This window comes from Drosophila gunungcola, unplaced genomic scaffold, assembly GCF_025200985.1.
Source record: "Drosophila gunungcola strain Sukarami unplaced genomic scaffold, Dgunungcola_SK_2 000001F, whole genome shotgun sequence".
Classification (NCBI taxonomy): domain Eukaryota; kingdom Metazoa; phylum Arthropoda; class Insecta; order Diptera; family Drosophilidae; genus Drosophila; species Drosophila gunungcola.
Genome location: NW_026453197.1, coordinates 9,824,865 through 9,844,657, shown reverse-complemented (window position 1 = coordinate 9,844,657; position 19,793 = coordinate 9,824,865). Strand labels below are relative to the sequence as shown.

The 19,793-nt window shown below is 37.4% G+C and overlaps 1 protein-coding gene across 2 annotated transcripts in view; it reads left to right on the top strand.

The window, feature by feature from the left end:
* The window catches only part of LOC128261586 (uncharacterized), a 78,060-nt gene extending 58,660 nt beyond the window's left edge, over positions 1–19,400 (top strand). Inside the window, exons 3-7 of one of the 2 annotated variants that reach the window (XM_052995363.1) lie at positions 8,820–9,031; positions 12,803–12,938; positions 15,762–16,027; positions 16,644–16,779; positions 16,846–19,400. In XM_052995363.1, the coding sequence (XP_052851323.1) occupies positions 8,820–9,031; positions 12,803–12,938; positions 15,762–16,027; positions 16,644–16,779; positions 16,846–17,126 (1,031 nt within the window). In that variant the 3' untranslated portion in view covers positions 17,127–19,400. Of the gene's footprint in view, positions 1–8,819; positions 9,032–12,802; positions 12,939–15,761; positions 16,028–16,643 lie in introns of both variants that reach the window. The other variant, XM_052995362.1, reaches the window with a different exon arrangement.
* Positions 19,401–19,793: the final 393 nt, after the last annotated feature.

The window sequence follows — 19,793 nt, the reverse complement described above, 5'->3', positions numbered from 1 at the left end:
CTGTGTGCGAGTGGAAACCCCAAATGAAAAATTCAACAATTTTCCTGGTCTCGGGTTGCTGCTATCGGTTTTTTCATTTTTGACTTTTTCTCTTGATTCTGCAACGAATTGCTAAATTTTAACAGAAACATTTATCCAACAAAGCACTAAATTATTCCTGTTTCAGTGGAAAAATGGGATGAGCTCAGTGTCTCCACGGCTCCTTTGTTGTATTTGTATTCATGTGGCAAATCGGCGACATTATCGTCAGCATCGTCATCAGCATCAGTATCATCAGCACCAACAGCTGCAGTTCGTGCCAAGAGTCATAAGAAAAACAAAAAAGAGCAGAGAAAGCAGACAAAAGTCAAAAGCTGTTATAAGTCCGTTTTTCTCTTCTTCTGAGTTGTTCTTTTTTATTTGCTGGATGCCCTCGTTATAACAGCCACTATCAAATAAGTTTTTTTCTACGAACTGTAAATTGCAATTATTATAAGCTAATTAGAGGAATGGCTTAAAACTTTCTTGTTTTCTATGAATGCAACTTTTAATAAAGTCAGTTTAATATTTTAGTTGGAAAGCAAGTAAAACTACTTTTTTTTCTGAATTAAAATAGCATATACATAAATTAATTTATTTAAAAATATTTTCATTAAAAAAATAATGTTTTAATTGAAAACAGTAAAGTTTTGGGGGTTTACACTTTGATTCCTTTGCTTTACTAGCCGCCGGTTATTAACAACCTCGAATTATAATTTTCCTTTTTTCGCAGCCACTGCGGTTTTGTTGATAAAGAAAAAATGTGGTTGGTAGTGGAAAATCGCATAGCAAGACAGCTTCATTTACTTCCAGTGGGTGAAGGGGTCGATGAAAATGGGGGTGGTGCATTGGGTACGCATTCGTTTCATTTGCTTCTCGTTTGTCGTTATTCGGTTTCCTCCTGTTCTTTGGCTCTTCTCTTGCTTTTTGTGCCAACGTAAGCGCTTTTAATTTTCAGCTTGCATGCACAAAAGTATGCAATATGTTTTTGCCGACCCCCTTTTACCGCTCTCTCACTGCTCCACTGCACTTTTGCATGCATGAAATGGACGGTGGGCGAAAGGGGTCCAGATTTTGGGGGATGCCGGGCTGGAGCTCGACAATAGCTTACATAAATTTTAAGCTCCATTAGCAAAATGTTTCAGCTTCTGCCCAGAGGCGACGTGTGCAACTCTCCCCCTCTCTCTTTACACCCATATACCCTTCTCTTTCGGCCACCGTATAGCTGTTCCTCTCACACTTCGTCCAAAGTTCAAGTGCAGCTAAAGTTTTGGTTGTTGTATTATGTGAATTGCATATCACACAGAGTTCCAACCGTTTTTGTTGGACAATTTCTAGTAAAAACTTTGGTCTTACCTCAAGGCTCGAAGCTCATTTGTATATAAATTAAAAGGAGTAGGTGAGGAAGGGGTTCTGGGAATTTAAAGCACAGAATCCGTTGTGTTATCATGAGCTCAGATTGTAGTACATGGAGAAAGTTACAGAGTTGCAGTTATTTAAAAAGGTTAAGCATCTCGAATTCAGCCTTTTCCTTTATAAATCCCTGAGGAACACAAAAAGGTAATCAAAAGCAACACACCACACAAACAAGCTTATGCTTTGAGCGCATAAAAAAAATACTACTAATTGCAAATAAATTAACTCAGCTGGCTAATGGTCGTAGTCTGGCCAAATCGCTCTCTCCGCAATGAGAAAACCACCAAAATAAACAATTAAATTAACCAAAAGGAACGAGGAAAGACTTCTGACCAGCTGATGGCGGCATAAAAATCAATTCCAGCCAACCAAAGCGGCCAAATGAGTTGCGGAAACTATAACTTACCAAGGCCAACATAGAAGCACATCGTAAACTTGAGGGATCCAAGCCCCACATCTCCCCCCGCAGGAGCAGGCCCCTGCCTCTTTGGGCCGCACAATGAATACAAATTGCTCGGTAAATAAACAAACATCTCAATAAGGAGCAAATTACTGACGCCAGTCAGCGAAAATAACACAACAGCAGCAACAGAAAAGAAAACACAGTAGAGCAAACAAACTTCAGCAGCTGAGTAAAGGGGGATAGATGGAAAATTCGGGGGTGGTGGTGAGGCAAAGGAAGCACCAAAATAAACACAGCCGCTGGAAGGAAAAACCAGCTCACACACATGTGTATAAATATAATCGTTCATTGGGGAGGGGAAGCTCAGATGGCATATAGAAAAAGGAATGTGCAATGCATGGCAATGGCAACAATTTGGTTACTGAGCCGCTGAGTATACTAGAAAAAGAGGGTTACACACCGGAGAAAATGTAAAAATCCGCTCTCAAATATATGGTAACAGATAAAACTGAAATGTTTCGATCAAAAGTTTTTTATTTGTTTTAGTGTGTATTTTTAATAAAATGTCTGTTTTAAATTTAATATTACCTTCTGATCAGAACACATTTAATTTTTTAAGGCTTCTTTTCGAAAATAATTGTCTGACTTATAAATATTTTCAAGTGCACCAAAGTGCGATTGTGTGTGCTGCTAATGAATATAATGGCGTTACTCAAATGACGGCCAGCCAGTTTCAGTTGCTATTCTGCTTGTTGTTGATTCTGTTGCTTCAGTAGATGTTGGCATTGATGTGTGGGAAAATTGCTTAGCACCAACACAATTGCAAATTGACTCGTCCTTGCTGGATCTGCGTATGGGTATGGGCAAAGCAAATAATGAGAGTAAATCATGGTTTATCAATAAACATGGACAAAGGCAAGGATATATAGGTTGTTCATGTGTTGGGATAGGTTTATTGAAATTCATGGAGGAAGAAAGGCATTACATTGATGACGAAAAGCAAGGATACCCAAATATAAAAAGATGTTAGTAATACGGAATGATCCTAGAAGAAACATGGATTGCAAAAAAAAGATAGTAATTATTGTATAAATGTATTGTGTGAAAATGTGACAAAATCTTAGACGTTAATAAGTATTTATGAAATTTCATGAATTTAATTATAACGAAATATATGTGACTTTTGAGGGTACAATAACTTTATAGCAACTTATCCAATCAAACGAAATCAAATAAATTCAACCCAAAGCTAATTTGAATGACTGTTCCCCATCCCTTTTATTTTAAATCCAACAGGACGGAGGCCAGCCAAATTCACACAAATTTAAAAAGCAGCCTCCCCCCACAAAATTATGGATAAAAAATGCTACGCCCCTTTTCTTTTATTCCCTGGCCCTAATCAAGTCCAGGCTGTATTCTTATCTTATTGTCTCAGCAATTTAATATTTATGCAACCGTGGGGCTGGGGAAAACTGAGGTCGAATGGGGGCTACAGTCATGGTCCAGTTTAACCTCCATTTGCACCGAGGCCCTGCGGAATCCGAATCCCAGTTCCGGGTCCAGTTGCCCCATACCTTCCCCCTAATCATCATTTCGCATTGTTTTCTTTTCATTTTCCGTACAATTTTTCCCTCAGCATTTTTTTCCTCCCCCACCCAGTTTTTGATGTTGCCCCAGGGAAGGCTGAAGTAATTGTTGCGCTGCCTGCCACGCCCCCAAGGCAGACGCCGCCCCTCGGCCCCCGAACACATTAAAGTCAGGCCAAGCGAGAGTCGCGAATATTTGCTCATCCCAGGGGGTCTAAAAAAACAGATAGCACGGCTGAGTCAGAATCTGAGCTGGTCAAAATATTTTTGCTGCAAAAATTGTTGGTTGCCTTTCAACGCTTAACCCTTTCCTATTTCGGATTTGGCTCAGTTAGATTAGATCCAATTTTTGTTGTATCGTTTAATTTTACTGTAGCAATTCCTTTTGAAACCATCCCATAACAAACATTTAAATACATTTCATAATATACACTAAAATATACATGTTCTGAATTTAACAAAAAGTTAGATTTTAAGGGGAATTTTAATATTTCAATTTTATTTAAGCAGTCAAATTTTAACTTTTATAAATATGCCTAGTTTATACAGATTTAAAGGGATTTATTGGGCTCTTAAAGCTAAAAAACAAATCCATTATAAAAAATCAAAGGCAAACAAAAGTTTTTCCTTATAGAATTCCTACTAATATTAAATCAGCCAATAATGCTGGCCAAATTGTTATTTTCGCTGTTGCCGAGCTTCTACTGTAGTAATTTTCAATCCCAGGAAATGCATAGCCTGCAACGGGTTTTTATTAAATTCCGCAATCGAATTGCAGGGATTTCCCCGCATTCCCGACCGCCTTATACTGTCCTTATGAACTTTTACAGAGCCATTATATGCAAATGATGAGAGCGGAGAAAGCAAATATTGCTACCTCGGGCACTGGCCACAGTGGGGTGAGTGTAGGAGCCTAGCCACCAACCAGGACCATGCACACGCACTGCCATTGTTTGTCCTGGCTGGCAGGATAAGTCGGAGGATGGGTATGCGAGTGCGGATGCGGATGCGAATGGTCCGTAGTCCAGAGTCCTGGTTCATGTGCAGACATTTACATAGGCAAACAGCTTCTGCTGCCGGCTCCTTTCATCTACTGCCCTGGTATCCTGGCATCCTGGCATCCTCGGTGTCCTGGCACGAACTACTAATAAACCAAAGACGAGCACCAGCAAACAACAATGGCAGCGCTGGCAGCGGATATTAAGCCTGAACCGGCCTCGAGGATCCAAAAAAATAGAGGTATCCTAGGGGAAAAACAAGGGGGACAAATGGGTGGAAAAAAACGGCTCGGTCTTAGAAAAAGGCCCACACCCTAACGAGACTAACTTTTTGCCAAAGATTAAAGATGTCCGGCTGTAGTGTAGCGATACAGTGACCTGCCCCAAGCACTCGCACTTCCCCGACCATCGCCATAAAATTCAGGACCTTTCGAAACCGATGACAGCTTAAACAAGCACCGCCAGGGGGCGCTGCAGCAACAGATGAGCATGGGACATTTTTGAGAACATCCCCAAAGGCAAAACGGAATCGAACATGATTTGTCGCCTATTAAAAGGCACAGTGGGCGAGATCGCAAATATAAGAGATTATGGGAGTAATAGCGTAGTAAATTAGAACTTGTGCATTAAGAAATTTAAAATGAAACATTTCTATAAGAAATTAGAACGTTAACAAGCTATTTGTTGTTTCAAAAATTATTTATTTATTACAAGGTTTATAGAAATTAAAAATAATGAGCATTTACATTCTAATACGGAAAACTAACCATTACTTCGCCGCAAAAAGATTTTCAATTTGTCTTAGAAGTTTGACCAAAAAGTATTTTTTATTTATAATTATTTACTTAAAATATTTAATCTAGAGCTGAATGTTCCTGGGAAATAGTAAATAGATGGATTATCATACAGTAACATATCGTTCCCTTTAAGAACTAAAACAAACTGCCTGAAAGCATTTGCCACCAAAAGTTTCGACTTGTTAGCAATTATGCACGCATATAATGTCATAAAAAGGGGGAAATAAGATCATCGTGGGTAAGACCGGCATAAATTTTCGTGTCATATGTGCAAAAGTTTATTTTACTTCATTCTATGCTGATTCATTTTCACAATTTACTTTACGCACCCTCTTTTAGTTACTTCTTCAGCGAACATTTCTGGGTATTTTTGTGTCCTTTGCAAATTTAATCACTTAACCCCAATGAAGTATGAAAGGAAACTTTTGTCGCCCACAGAAAAAGTTGACAGAAGAAAAAGCAGCAGCAAAGAAAGCGAAATTTACTTTTCTCGATGCGAGTGCACAGAAAAAATTAGGTTTCATTTAGAGCTAGAGAAAATAAGGAAAATAAAAAAAATGTTTATAATATTTAAACGAACAGGATAATTTTACTTAAAAAATCCTATAAATCCTCTATAAGGTGGCATAATAAACCTATTCTAAGATTCAGGAAAAACCTTTATAATAATTTAAGCGGTATAATTAATTACATGTTCATGTTCTGATAATTGCAAATAAAGATAAAGTTGTACAAATAATTAAATACTCTTTTTAGATCGACTTTTTCGCATAGTGTTGATGATGGGGAAATTGATTTTTGACTTGGCAAAGGTCGCAGCCTGAGCATATTAATTCCACTCAAACCCGAACTTCAACTCCGGCAAGATCCAAAGGATACAAGAACAGCTATTGTGTGCCCTGTTGACATTCTGCATGTGCGATGTGAGTGTGTTGGTGTGTCTGTGTGTGTGTGTGTGTGTGTGTGTGTGTGTATATCAACTGTGTTTGTGAGTGTGTCAAGGCACCCGAATGACAAAGTTACTGAAATTACCCAAAAAGCGAAACTTTTGGTGAAACTGCTGCTGCCTCTATTAATGCTTCAGCTGCTTGTCTTCTTCTATGGATGGCTACAGTGCGACCTCGTTATAAATTGCAATATCTTTCAATGAGAAATGAAAATCTTTTCACTAAACACTTTTGGCGTTAAACACTTGTCCAATTTCTCTAGGATTTCATGCCAATCATGTTTCGTTTCAATATAACATGACATTTTGAGTTTTTAAATTTAATGTTTAGTTCTTAATTATTTTTGCCTTTAAGTTTAGTTAAGTCCTTAAGATCAGTGGTGCATGTTTATTGTTATGAGATTTTCTTTAGATGCTGTTAAATGTTTACGACTAGATAGTAAGTCTTCGGTCCCAGGACTTGACTGTAGTACATTTTTTTTGGATGGGCTACTTCTTTTGCGTCACAGTTCCATTTGCAGTTCGACTCTTAAGCAGAATTAATGAGAGCAGCGCATGGAAGAGGGAAGCTTGTAACCTAAATTCGCTGGAAAACTAAATAAAATGAGAATTTTTCTGTTTGTTTTCCGTTTTCCTGTATTTATTTTCCCTTTTTCCCGTGCGCATTTTTCTTTGTTTTGGATGCTGGCCAGCAAGTTCGCCAAAGGAGTTCATTTCGCATAGAGGACATGGTGCTTGTGTAGAGAATCTCTACCAACAACTTCACCCATGCAGTCTCATTAATGTCCCACAGTCTCTGCATTCCTTTCTCCGCAGCGTTGCCTGCCAGCTTTTCTCCTCCCCAGCTGACTGTCATTTGTTGCAACTTTTGCTGCAAATTGTGGCAAGGTAGTTGCTGCAAGTGGCAGCTTAAAGTACTTCTTACTCTCCCACCTGGTTGTCTTTCTGTACGCATCTCCATGGTTACAAGTTTACGTTTATGTAACCGTACACACGTGTGCTTAAAGATTCTGGCATCTGTGCAAATCCTGTTTATTGGCAGCCCTGATGCCAGCTTTGTTGTTCGCTTTAGTGTTATTGATTAAACACATGTAATTCTTATATTACATCTTCTTCTCCTTTAAATTATACTAAATACCTGATTTAATAAAAAAAAAAATTCGGATTGACCTTTAAGTATTTGTTCGTCATTTTTATCCCATTTCCTGCACAGTAATTCAATCAGTTTGAATGGCTTATCCATAAGTTAATTGCAAATCATGAATGACTTTTTGTCAAAATGTCCCTCACCATCTTTTGATCTGAAAGATGTTCTGTCATCGACTGGACATGATATTGCATTCAACTGAACTCAAGTGGACTGAACTGGAGTTACAACAATTGCAAGTCATAGCTAAGGCTTTAGGTAAAGATAAGGATATGGATACAGATGTGGTCATAGTGATTGATATGCGCCTGTGTGTGTGCTGCCTTGTCCTTGCCTTTGTGAACAATAATATCCTCTTACATTTTATTACACTTGTAGTGTGCAACGATTGGTGGAAAGCAAGAAAACTCTGGTTTGGGAAAGCCAAGAGAGCAGTCATCCTCGGGCTGTGTAATAATGTGGGAAACGCCGAAAAGAGTGGATGGGTGTGCGATGGCTATATGTCCTATATCTCTATAAAACATCTCTGCCACGCCCACTGTGTGCGAGCGTGTATCATTGTCAATATTGACAATAAACAAGTTTGCCATAAAATGGTATAAGAATCAAAACGAGTCGAGCCAAGTGGGTAAACTGTGGCAAAGCCACATTGAGCGGCAAAAGTTGTGTGCCCCGCCCAACTTAATATGTGAATCGGGGACCCTCAATCATGTCGTCGAAGCGAAACATCATTCCCTGTCAACGCATTGACTTATTAATCTATATAATATAATATAAAAACAAATAACCACTCTGCTGCGGAGCACTCTAGCAAATTAAACGAGAAAGAGTTGTCGATAAACTGGTAAAATGTTTTTTATAAATTATACAAAACATACATTATGCACTAAAGAGCTCGGGACGAGTCCATCGCTCATTTTGTCGGTCGGTTGACACAGGCTCTAGTGAAAATAAACTTTGGTAATTAATTAAAAATGTGCAGCTACATAAATCAATCAGGCGCCATCATCTGACTCCCACAGCCAATTAAAGTTTTCAAGCACCTGAAAAGATAAAACAAAACAAAAATTTAAATGGTTTGCGAAAAGCGATTTATTCACTAATGGAATATTTCGTACACTTTTTTTGTTTATTTTCTCTCTCAGAAGGCTTTAACATTTTACAGAGTAGTAAAAAATTGATGTGATCCAAAGCTATCAGAGTAACAATAAAATAAATAAAAAGGAAAATTTTTTTTGAATGTATACATAATCGGAATTTGCTTTTCAGACTTGTAAATAATGAAACTATATTTTGTTGTTATTATATGAACGTTAATAAAAATTTGTAAATAAGATATTTAAATTATTCTTTGGCAATGTTAATATTGAAAATAGGCTCATTTTACCTTATCTGTTGTTTAATTTACGAGCTTAAACCCAAACCTTTTCACAATGCCCTTGTACTCTAATTACTTAATTTAAGCACGCTTTAACTCATTTAACCTTCCTTCTTTAATTTTATTGCAGATTTCAGCGTTGCTGGCCTGAAACTGACCGAGGTTCGCATTCCGAAGTACGTAATTAAGGACTCCCCGGCGCAGTTGGAGTGCCTGTACGATCTGGACGGCGAGGCCCTCTACTCCGTGAAATGGTACAAGGATGGCAACGAGTTCTACCGCTATGTGCCGAGGGACATGCCGCCCGCCCAGACCTTCCTTTTGCCCGGTGTTATCGTGGATGTGAGTATATCCTCATATATATCCCCTTACAGCTAAGGCATTGAAAAAAACATAGTTTGTGCTGGCGTGGTACTGAAACAAAACATTAAAAACAACGTTGCATACTTTTGTGGTGTCTGCCGAAACAAAAATGCAGTGCGCCAGGTCTCTCATACTTCTTTAATTCTTTTTATTCTTACACAGAAAAAGCTTTTCATACGAGTGTCGGAAAAAATGTCTGCATTAATTATCAATAATATAAACATAAGCCGAGGAAAGAATATAATCCTATCTTTACACATTAAATTAATAAGCATATTTAAGCACTATAATGTTTTTAAATAAATATAAAATCTAGTTTAAAATTGTATCAGGGATCAGTTAAATATTTTATACTTCAGATTTGTTTCTGTGTACATCACTCCCCATTTTCTTTTATGCCGTTTGTGTAGGGAAGAAACCGAATTGTTTTGTGCGGCGGTTAAGGTGATTTTAGAAGGGGAAAGGAAAGACAACACCACGGATTGGTGAGTCCTTGTCTCTAAACTAACACACAAAAGAAGTTCTAGACTAAGCGTTTGGTATCGTAGCTAGAAGTTGGGAAAGCTAGGCAAGAAACTTGGCGTTAGACTGGGATTTTGATAACTCAAATGAAAAATGTTTCATTAGGTAAGACATATAGATAAAGATAAGATAAAGATAATAAAAGTTTTAGATTACGAAATAAAAATAAACAAAGTTAAATCCATTTAATTATGTTTCTTAAGAACATGTTTTTTTTTGCATTTATTCAAACCCTTTAGCACACTAATTTTATTTGTTATCTAGCTAACAGTTAAATAAATTTGAAGTTATATGTGTGGATCAAGGAACTGACTAAAATGTTTTAAAACTGCCCGAAGCTTTGTTATTTAAGATTATTCCGTAGAAAGCAAGATAATAGTTTTAAAAGTTTTCAATGCCAAAACTTCACCTTCAGTTTTTTGTTGCCAAAATTACACACTCAAGGCAAAGGCACAGCACATACCTCAGGTATACGCTTCCTAGGACTCAACAAAGTTTTCAGTTTATTATGCCTTGAGATTCCTTTTGTCTCAGGCATTACCAATCCTGTTTTACATTTACTTCGAGGAACGCTTAAAGCCAAGTATAGAGTTTCAAGAGCAAATATAAGTGGCATGCCAAACATATGTCAAGGAAGATAAAACATTCGTAGATCGAACTGTTAAATCGACCGCAAAAATGGAATGAGTGTAGTGTAGGACACTTCTTTTGGCGTTGCTCCATTATTTTAGCCACTAAAACTTTGGCACGTAACAATGCACTAGACGTTAACCCACCGAAACCCCAAACCGCTGGAAAATCGGAAAAGCGAAATGCTGTGGGTGAAAGAGGGGAATGGGAAAAGCGAGTTTCAGATAAGCACGTGAGCAGACATTCGCAGTCAGTTGATGGTTACATTCGACATGCCTCGCTCGCTTTTCCTTCCCCAAATCTCGACCCGCTTTCTCTGCATTTCCTCCATTTGGCTACCGAAAAAGTGAAATCTGCTTTCCCATTCTTGCATATGCTCCATCCCGCTCCGGCTCAGTCCGTCTCCGTCGCTCGTAAAGTGCAATAAATATTTCAAGTTGCGCTTTTGCGTTTGCCGGCGGTAGTGGGCGTGGTCGCCAGAGTGTCCATAAAGCGCGTTACCCTTGCCGCAGCGGATTCCACACTCCACAATCCACGCTCCACATTACCGCTAAACGATTTCCGTTCGGTGGCACAATGGGGGCAACACCATTATGCTCTAATCAAAAAAAAACAATTATTTGTTCCAGCGAATTTTTTCATATTTGGTGGATGACCTAATGTCAGCGATGAACAAAAAAATTAAGCGAACTAACTTTTTTTACTTCTTTTTATTAAATGATCAAAAATTTTTTTTTTTTGCACATCTTGAAAAAAAATAGATATTAGATCTTATATTCGTTTTTTTTTTTGCAAACTAATCAAAAATCTCTTTTATTTGTAAACTCTTATGAGTACGAATACAAATACAAATTTTTAAATATATTATTTTGGTCCTGATTTTAAGCACTTCATTATTATATGCACCCCACTGTGCACTGTTCTTTTCGCTGCCTGGCGGTAAAGTTTTTGATGTTGCGAGTGAGGACGAGTACGATGGGAGCTACAGAAGATGCCAGTTAGCGATAACCAATTGATGTGCCCGGTGCTTTTCGAGAGTATGGGTGCTGGCTACATTTGCTGGATATTGTTTTAGCATAATCGATTTGAGTGACTGCGGCGGGGAGATAAATGGGCAAGGGGTTTTGGTTGCCGTTTCGCCTTGTTTTATTGCAGTTGGGCAATAGTTGGCCGTTACTCCGGGTAACTTAGGACTTAGACGTGCGGTTTACCTGGGCTCAACTCTACCTTGTGTCCGTGTGTTTGTGTGGTAAACTATAAATTAGGTTAAAACAACAAGGAGAGGGGGTGGGCCGGCAAAGAATGCGCAATAAAAGATAACAAAGTGCACTTTTCTGCTTGGCCAGATAACAAAGTGTGGGTGGTGCGGGGCTTTCGAGGGTTAAACAACAGGCAGCTGATCTCCTTAACGCTTCCCCAATCCCCGTTCCCATTTGGACCCGGATTTAATGGCTTTAAGTTCAAGTGAAATATTTGCCTAACCCTTTTTCGGTCAGACATTCAGCAATGACCCTTTGAGGGGGGATTTTTTAAAGGAGTAGAAGGCGTCGGACATCTCGGACATTTAAAAGGCATTTATAAAAAACAAAAAACAAATGCGAAATACAAGAAGAACGAGTAAAAAGAAGGGCAGCCTGAAAAACAAGCGAAGCTGCGGCAGTTTTCAAAAGCAATTACGTTACATTAACGTCCAAAGTGGCTGCCTAGGCCACTCCCCCGCCGATCCCTCTCTCGCAACGCCCCTGGCTGATGGTATTGAAACTGCCAATGACAACGCCAAGAGTCACAGAAAAAAGGGGGGTTTTTCCGTGGGACTGCAACTTTTTGCCCACTTTTCGTTACATTAATTTTAACCAGCCCTCTGCAGCGTCGCCATCACTCAACGATTTCTCTCTCGACTCGACAAAGTCTTCTTCTTTGTACCCTAATTGAAGGTATTTTTACTTCATCGAGACACTGTCTTTGCTTAAGTTTGTATTTTTAGTGTGCCCCATTTACCACATCTCACCTAAGCGGAATATGTTTTTTTGGGGCATTTGCTATTTATATTTTTATTTTTAATAACTTGTTGGCTTAATATTAAAACAAAATTAGGTAGGTTGAATAAATATATATAATATATTATATAAATATATATAAATATATTAATTATTTAAATTTTGAATTTCGATTGCAAGATAATTAAATAAATATATATAATATAGATTTTTAAAATCTTTTATTCTTATAATAAGGTAAATTTACTTTGGGAACCAATTTTAATTTAGTACAAAATTTGGTAGGTAATCAGAATATGGCTTATATGTACAAATAAATATTATTTAAGAAATTTAGTGATTAATACTGTATACTCTGAAATTCTCTAAACTTTGTGACACAAACAATAAAACATTTTTAAAAACTGACTTTGTAAAAAATAAGAAGTATTTGTTTTTAAAAATATTTAATAGTTTGAGACCTACTGCTAATGGTGCAGGAGAAATCAGTGCCTCATATCCTGTTTAGGGAATTAAATACTTCGAGCCGGGAAAACACTTTCCCATCTGATATTTCCCCCTCATTATGACCATTCTTTTTCGCTTTCGTTTTTAATTGCAGTTGCACAACTCGAGCGACGCAATTGTTACGCTGCGTAACGTCAATCTGCAGTCGGCGGGCCGCTTCCGGTGCGAGGTTTCTGGCGAAGCGCCCTCTTTCCAAACGGTCACCGAGCACGGCGACATGATTGTTGTGTGTAAGTAGCATATATATATTCCCTCTGCACTACCCCACGCCCATGCCGTCTATATGTATACAGCTAGTGCGGAGTCGAGCGAAAACTTATAACTCTAATTAGAAATTGCGGCCATTTGGCGTCGACTGCTGGTGGCCCAGATGCTGTGGCTAAGAGCGGGGAACGGGGTCCTGTCGGTCGGTAACCGACTCTCGCTTTGACTTTGACTCCTGAAAGTTGTCACAGGATGGCGAGTATCAGGATTAACCCTATAAAACGGTTTCAGTTTCGTGTTTACGGATTTTGTTAATTTTCCTTAGAGTGTTTTCATTTTACCTGAATAAAATGCTACCTAAATTTTCCAGTTAATCTATACTATTTTATGCATTAAAATAACACAAACAGTGACAGTGTTTTTTGTTTTGGACTAAAATTTGTAATTTGTATTAAGTGTTTTATCAATAAATCAGAGTTTTATTTGTATTTTTTCATCGCAATTTTTGTGATTTGTTAATTTTATGTTTTCAGCTGGCCTTAGACATACTTAGTCTTATATTTTGGTTCTTAATGTTATTTAAGAATTTAATAATAATAATTTTTTATTTATTTAATAAACTGTTTTTTAATTCTTTCAATTTAGGAGTTTATTATATGTTTTATGTCAATTTTTAATCAATGTTTTGTCATATTTTAGTCAGTATGAGTAATTCAACTCCAAAAATCACTTTTGGGTTAAACGTGTAGAAGAAAAGTAATTAAAACACTTTGACAAATAACAGGAAAAGGTGTTTCGGATACTGTTGATTGAAATGCTGCAAGGAAAACTTTAATTTTTTAAAGAGTTGTAAAGAAATTGGATTTTGAGAAATCGCTGTTGAAAACCTCAAGCTTCATTTAACACTTAACCAACAAAACTTCGAGGAAGTTTTCGTTTGAATAAAGAAACTAATCAGGTAAACACACTTAGTCCGTTAATCGCCATCGAATTCCCGGCCGTGCCATTGACTTAAGCTTGGCCTTGGCTACGTTCGTTTACTAGCTCTACCTGATTCCAGCAGCCTGAACCAATCAGCTTTATTCAATCGGAATTGTGTTTGCTTAGTCAAAAAGCATTTGCAGTGCATTTGACAGGCTTCATTTGATTTCATGCTTCTAATGCCAAATAAGCTTAGTGAACTTCCTCCGGACTCCCACTTTCGCCCCCTGGCAAAACTTGCCAGAGCTTAACAGTTTAACTTAATTTTGGAAGTTGTCTGTCCCAGGGTCCAATGGCTCCTGTCATGACCAAAATTTTCTGCAGGGCAATTCCAAAAATTTTCTTAAGACGCCGCCACAAAACTGAAAACACAAACAAAACAACAACTAAAGCAGTAGCTTTAAGACGCGAGTTATTATCCTGTTCTTCTTTTTTTTCAGCACAAAAAACAATTTATATATATAATATTCATAATACTTTTTATTTTCAAGTATATATATTTTTTTTTTATATAACCAATTTCAGAAGATATATTTTCTTAAAGCTTTTAAAGAAAACAAGCTTTTACAGAGTAATTTAATGAGACTCTTGTTGTTAATTAATTATTTTTAACTTAGATATTGTAATTTTAATTTTCTTAAAAACGTTTTATGAGTATAAAAAATTGGTATAATTATTAAATAATTTTGTTACGTGTACACCACACTTCTTGTACTCCCACTTACCACCACACGTGCAGTGGGGTGCTCTATGAACTGGCGTTGACATTTCGTTTGTTCAATTATAAAACTTTTGTGTGGGCGTGCCAACACGCCCTCTCCTGCTCCCACCGCCCCCATTTCGCTATGGCTGTCTCCCTTTTATTGTTTAACGTGGACTAGGTCTTTGTTCTAACCGGGGGCTTTTGTTGTGCTTTTGTTTTCTGGCTTTCGGTTGTTTTGTTGCTGCTCATACTGCTGCGGTCCCGTCCCGACTGGTTATGTTTGGCTTTCAATCAAAGTTTTTAAAAGCTTCGCCAACAGAACGAGCCGGGCATATGCCACGGCTCACAACTCCCAACTCACAACTCACCGCCCACCAGCCAGCATTCAACCATACCAACGCAACGCAGTCCGAATTCCACCCACAGATGCTATTTTTCGGGGCCCCTTAGGCAAACAACAACAGCCAGGCCAACAACAGCAACAACAAGTCGAAACCATTTCCGTTTCCGTTTGTGAAGCCCGGAGATCCACAGAGATTCCTGCGGATCTCTCGTTAAGGCCATTTTAACTGGGTGGTCAGACTTAGATTTATTTTGGGACACAGACTCTGATGTGTTTAAATTTAGCAGAAAGAGGCATTTTCATAAATTTTTTCTAATCAATTCTTTTTAATCTTAAAAGTGCTCTGACAATAACTTAATGCCCTTAAAAACTAAACAAGATTCAATTAAAAAAGTTACAATAAATGCCTAAGAGATAAATACCATTTGCTTTTAGTTCTAAAATATTGATAAAGTGAATTTCAGAGTGTTGACACTTCAGCTAGACTTTTTGATGGGGCTTCTGCATTTTTATCATATTTATTTTTTGCTTGCTGTTTGTAATTTTAGCCAAAGTCCGTCTGTGCATCAGCGGCTGGAACTTTTATTGAATTTCCGGCTGCGCTCCGCTGGGTTTCTTTTCCCTTTGGAGCCGTCCCTATGTCAGCTCCCTTGTTGTTTCTCTGGTTGCTATGGTTTTATAGCAAAATTCAGTTACTAACTCCCGCCGTCCACAGTCACCGCCAAATGTCTGCGGCCGTAAATGAAATTTCCAGTTGCCCGATTTCGTTAAACGGCAAGCCTTTAAACTGATGTTTTTTACTTATTTCCATTGGACTTCTAGTTCTGCCCGATCAAGGAGCACCAAAAATCAGTGGCGGACGACCGCGTTACCAGGTTGGAGATTATGTAAAGGTCAATTGCACCGCCGGACGATCGAAACCCGCCGTAAACCTATCCTGGCAAGTGAATGGAGAGCCCGCTGACCTGCAGAAGCTGCGCAAATACAACACCATCGTTTCGGGACGCGACGGTCTGGAGACCTCTGTACTGGGCCTACAATTCCGAGTGGAACAGAAACACTTCCGCAATGGCGACATGAAACTTAAGGTGAGTGTTGCATTTGAAATTACTTCAACTGTCGAACTTTTTGGCTCAAAACAATTCCAAAAACAATTTTGAACATGGTTTGGGTATAAACAAAAAATAAAAATTTTATGTTTTAATAATATTTTGCAACTGTGTGTTTAACAGTTTACCATAAACAAATTAATTAAAAATGTTTTATTAAGATCAGAAATCACCAGGGTTTTGAAATCACTTATAAAGGTGTCTTAAAATAAGTTATATACAATAAAAATATAATTTTAATACGAAAAATCCATGGATGAAAGCTATTTTTTATTTCATACTCATTGACTCCTTTATAAATCAGTTCAAGGCCAAGGTAATTTCTGTAGCACCATTTTGAAGTGACCATTTTATAAAATTTCATACACAATATTATAATTTCTTTCTGTTGTGTGAAAATATTTTCTTATTTTCAGAATTGTTTTAAGTTTAAAGAAAGTATAGGCCTGATTTCAGATAATGCGTTTGAGTTTATAAGTTTGAAAGGGGCCTAAAGATTTTAGTTCACATTTGTTTTTGGCCACTGTGGAGTCGCGAAAGTTTAATGGTATTTCGAAAGTTCAGTCAGCTAACCCCAATCTGTTGGATCTTGCAGTGCATAGCCGAGTTGTCGACCTTGTATTGGCGGAGCAACGAGGAGTCCGTGGAGGGCGACCGGCCGCAGAAGGCGCCAGCGCTCGAGTCCCGGGAAACGGCCTATGCCAGCAACTCGCGCGCCGATCCCGTCCAAGGTACGTCTTACCGGGAACTATTTGTGACCAAAATCTTATCGCTCTTGTTCGTCCACCCCAATGCAGCCAGTTCCACGGCTCCGCCGCCCTCCACAGCATCACCGCTCGTCCTGCTCCTGGTGTCGCTGGCGGTGGTGGTGGCATTGGCATCGAACCTGGCGCAGGGGATCGCCAAGGACATGAATGTGGATAAGATATCGATGGATCGGACTGCTCCCGCTGGGATGGCGAACGGTGGAGCTCCGGAGGCGAGTGAGTTGCTGGCTGGCCGCGAGGAGGAAAAGCGCAGTGCGAGAGCCGGAAAATCCGCGACGCTGCTGGGGAAAATGGCATTGAGTGCACGGTAGCTGCATTAAGCCACTAAGGCGGCTCTTTCCCTCCACAACACACACTTTTCACCGATTTTTCCGTCTTCGCTTTGCATAGAAAAAGAAACAAAGAAACACACTGAAAATTAAAAACAGAGAATGCAAAAAAATATAAAAATCCAAGAAAAACGAAAGAAATGAAGATAATTTGTTTATGCCGTTAACAAAAGCTTTCATGAATTTAATTTGTATCAAAAAACCAAAACTATCTAGGGCATAAATTACAATTACTTAAAACTTTATTGTGTGCGGTCGTGAAAAATTGTATGTGAAAAAGCGTGCAAATGTTTTAACTCTCTTCGGAAATGTTAAGACCCGTGTCGAAAGAAAACAAACCAATTGTAAATAGTTAATGTTAAATATATATTTATGTAACTGTATTGTATGTTAATAATTGTTAAGCTCACTCACGCAAAAACAGAATTTAAATATCACAGAATAGAGGACAAAATGAGAAGAATGAAAAATCCTTCAACAAAAGTTGATCAAGGCAAAATACGAGTTTAACAATAAAAGTAATGCATAATTTTAAATAAATAGGAAAAATAAAAATGTGTAAGAATGTGTTAGCTAAGGAAAAATAAAAATAATTTTAGGGATTAAGTGTGAGCAGTACAGTGCGTGGCGAAAGTATGAGCGTCCAAGTAATTGAATACTTTAAAATATATATGTCTCAATTATTCTCCGCAATAATCTTTTTAAAAAAAAATAGTTGCTTTTATAAAATAATAGAGCGTTATCAGTTGAACGTAAATTTCAACTCAATTTCTCTTCTTTTTTTTTGGCTTATTCCTATCAATACTTTCGCCATGTACTGTAAAACTGTCTCGCAAATCTGTTTAAACTAAAATATGTCTTCTTTTTATAAACTTTTGTTGTTCGTTGAGCATGCATCAAATAATGTAAAATTGTAATTAGTTAAACTTGAATAATGTTACAGATAAGAAATCACATAAACGCAAACCAAAAAAGCACTTAATTTAAAATTAAACAAAAAAAAAAACAAGTAACGGAAGGAGAGAAAACAAATCAAATTAAGAAATTAAAACTTGGTGACTGTTGGAAAAGTCTTAAAACTAACAAAAACATATCGTACATTTATATGAATTGCCAAAGTCTAATGGGTATTAACTAAAAGCGAGTGAGTGCTTCTGTGTGTGTTTGATCCTTCCTGCAAAAACTAATAACATTCCGGGTTCGACTTAGCCAACATCCAGCGAAAATGAAAACAGTTTAGTTAGCCTAATGTTAGAAACAATAGTAAAGATCAAAAGAGCATGAGTAATGAAAACAAATTTAAACAATAGCAAAATGATTGTGATGAAGCCTTAATAACAAATTTGAACGCCATTCAAAATTGAAATTAAGTGAAATGAAACAAATCAAACGAAGTGAAGTGAAATGGATTTTATTGTGTAAATAGAAATGCGCTTTGTCCATGGTCTCCATACTGTTTTCCCACTGTCCATAAATTCTGTCTGTAAATATGATTATGAGCTAACTAAATTAAAGTTAAGATGTCAGCAGCAGCAACAAAACAAAAATCACAGAATCGAGATGAACAAAACAAAACAAAATGCCAGAGCCAATTTTAATAGTAAGCGAAAAACAATTGAAAAAATATTAATTATACATTTAATTATCGATGAGCGGACATTCAAATGCTAATTGAGTACAATTGTGAGCGTCTGAATATGTGAGTGCGTGTGCGAATGCGAATTTAAGCATAGATAAAATACACACACATATATAAATTTGCATTGTTGTCAACTGTAACTGTTTTTTAAGTCTTATTTAATATCGACGCCATTAACTGCAATTAACTGAAAAATTACTAAAAACAAAACACTTAAAAACAATGCAAAAATACTAAAAAAAACTATAAATTGAATTACGGTTAATTCGAAAAACAAAACATAAATGTGTGGTAATTGTAAGTGTAAATTATTTGTGTATTTAAATAACAACTTTTAGATGTATAAAAAGGCATAAACATAAAAAACTAAATGCATTCGAATCTATACGATAAACTCTATGTGAAACCGTAAACAATTCAAACCTAACAAGCTGCCACGTAAGCAAATAGGAATTATTTACAACTCAACTCAAATCAAATGCCATAAAGTAACTTCAACTGAATTTAAATGCCAGACGAAGAGGAGAAATCTCTGTAAATATCTTTAAGCCTCATTCAATGTGCGATCCAAAACCGAACGCAGAATTGTGAAGTGCACGAGTGGAAATTCATTAATAAAACATATTTGTTTCAAAATCAAACGAAAGACTGCTTATTCATGTGTCTTAAAGAAGGAAAGGGAAAGATTTGGTCGCTTTGTTTATGTTCCTTAACACTAAGCAAGCTTCAATTAAATGGCAAAGACAGGGAAAGTTAACCTGTCCAGTTGCAGGAAGGTACTTTCTCAGTATTCCTTTTTATTTTCGTTAGATGCAACACAAAGAAAATTGGGTAATTTTAAGAAAATATTTCAAATACGTGAAAATGTTCTCGCCGAACGTGACAACAACCTTCGACGACAAATAAAAAAGTAATCGAGGCACAGGGGGAGACAGGGCACAAAACATTTAGCAGTAAAATAGGAGCAGTTACCCGAAAAGTAAAAATGCCAGAAAAAATGAACATGAACA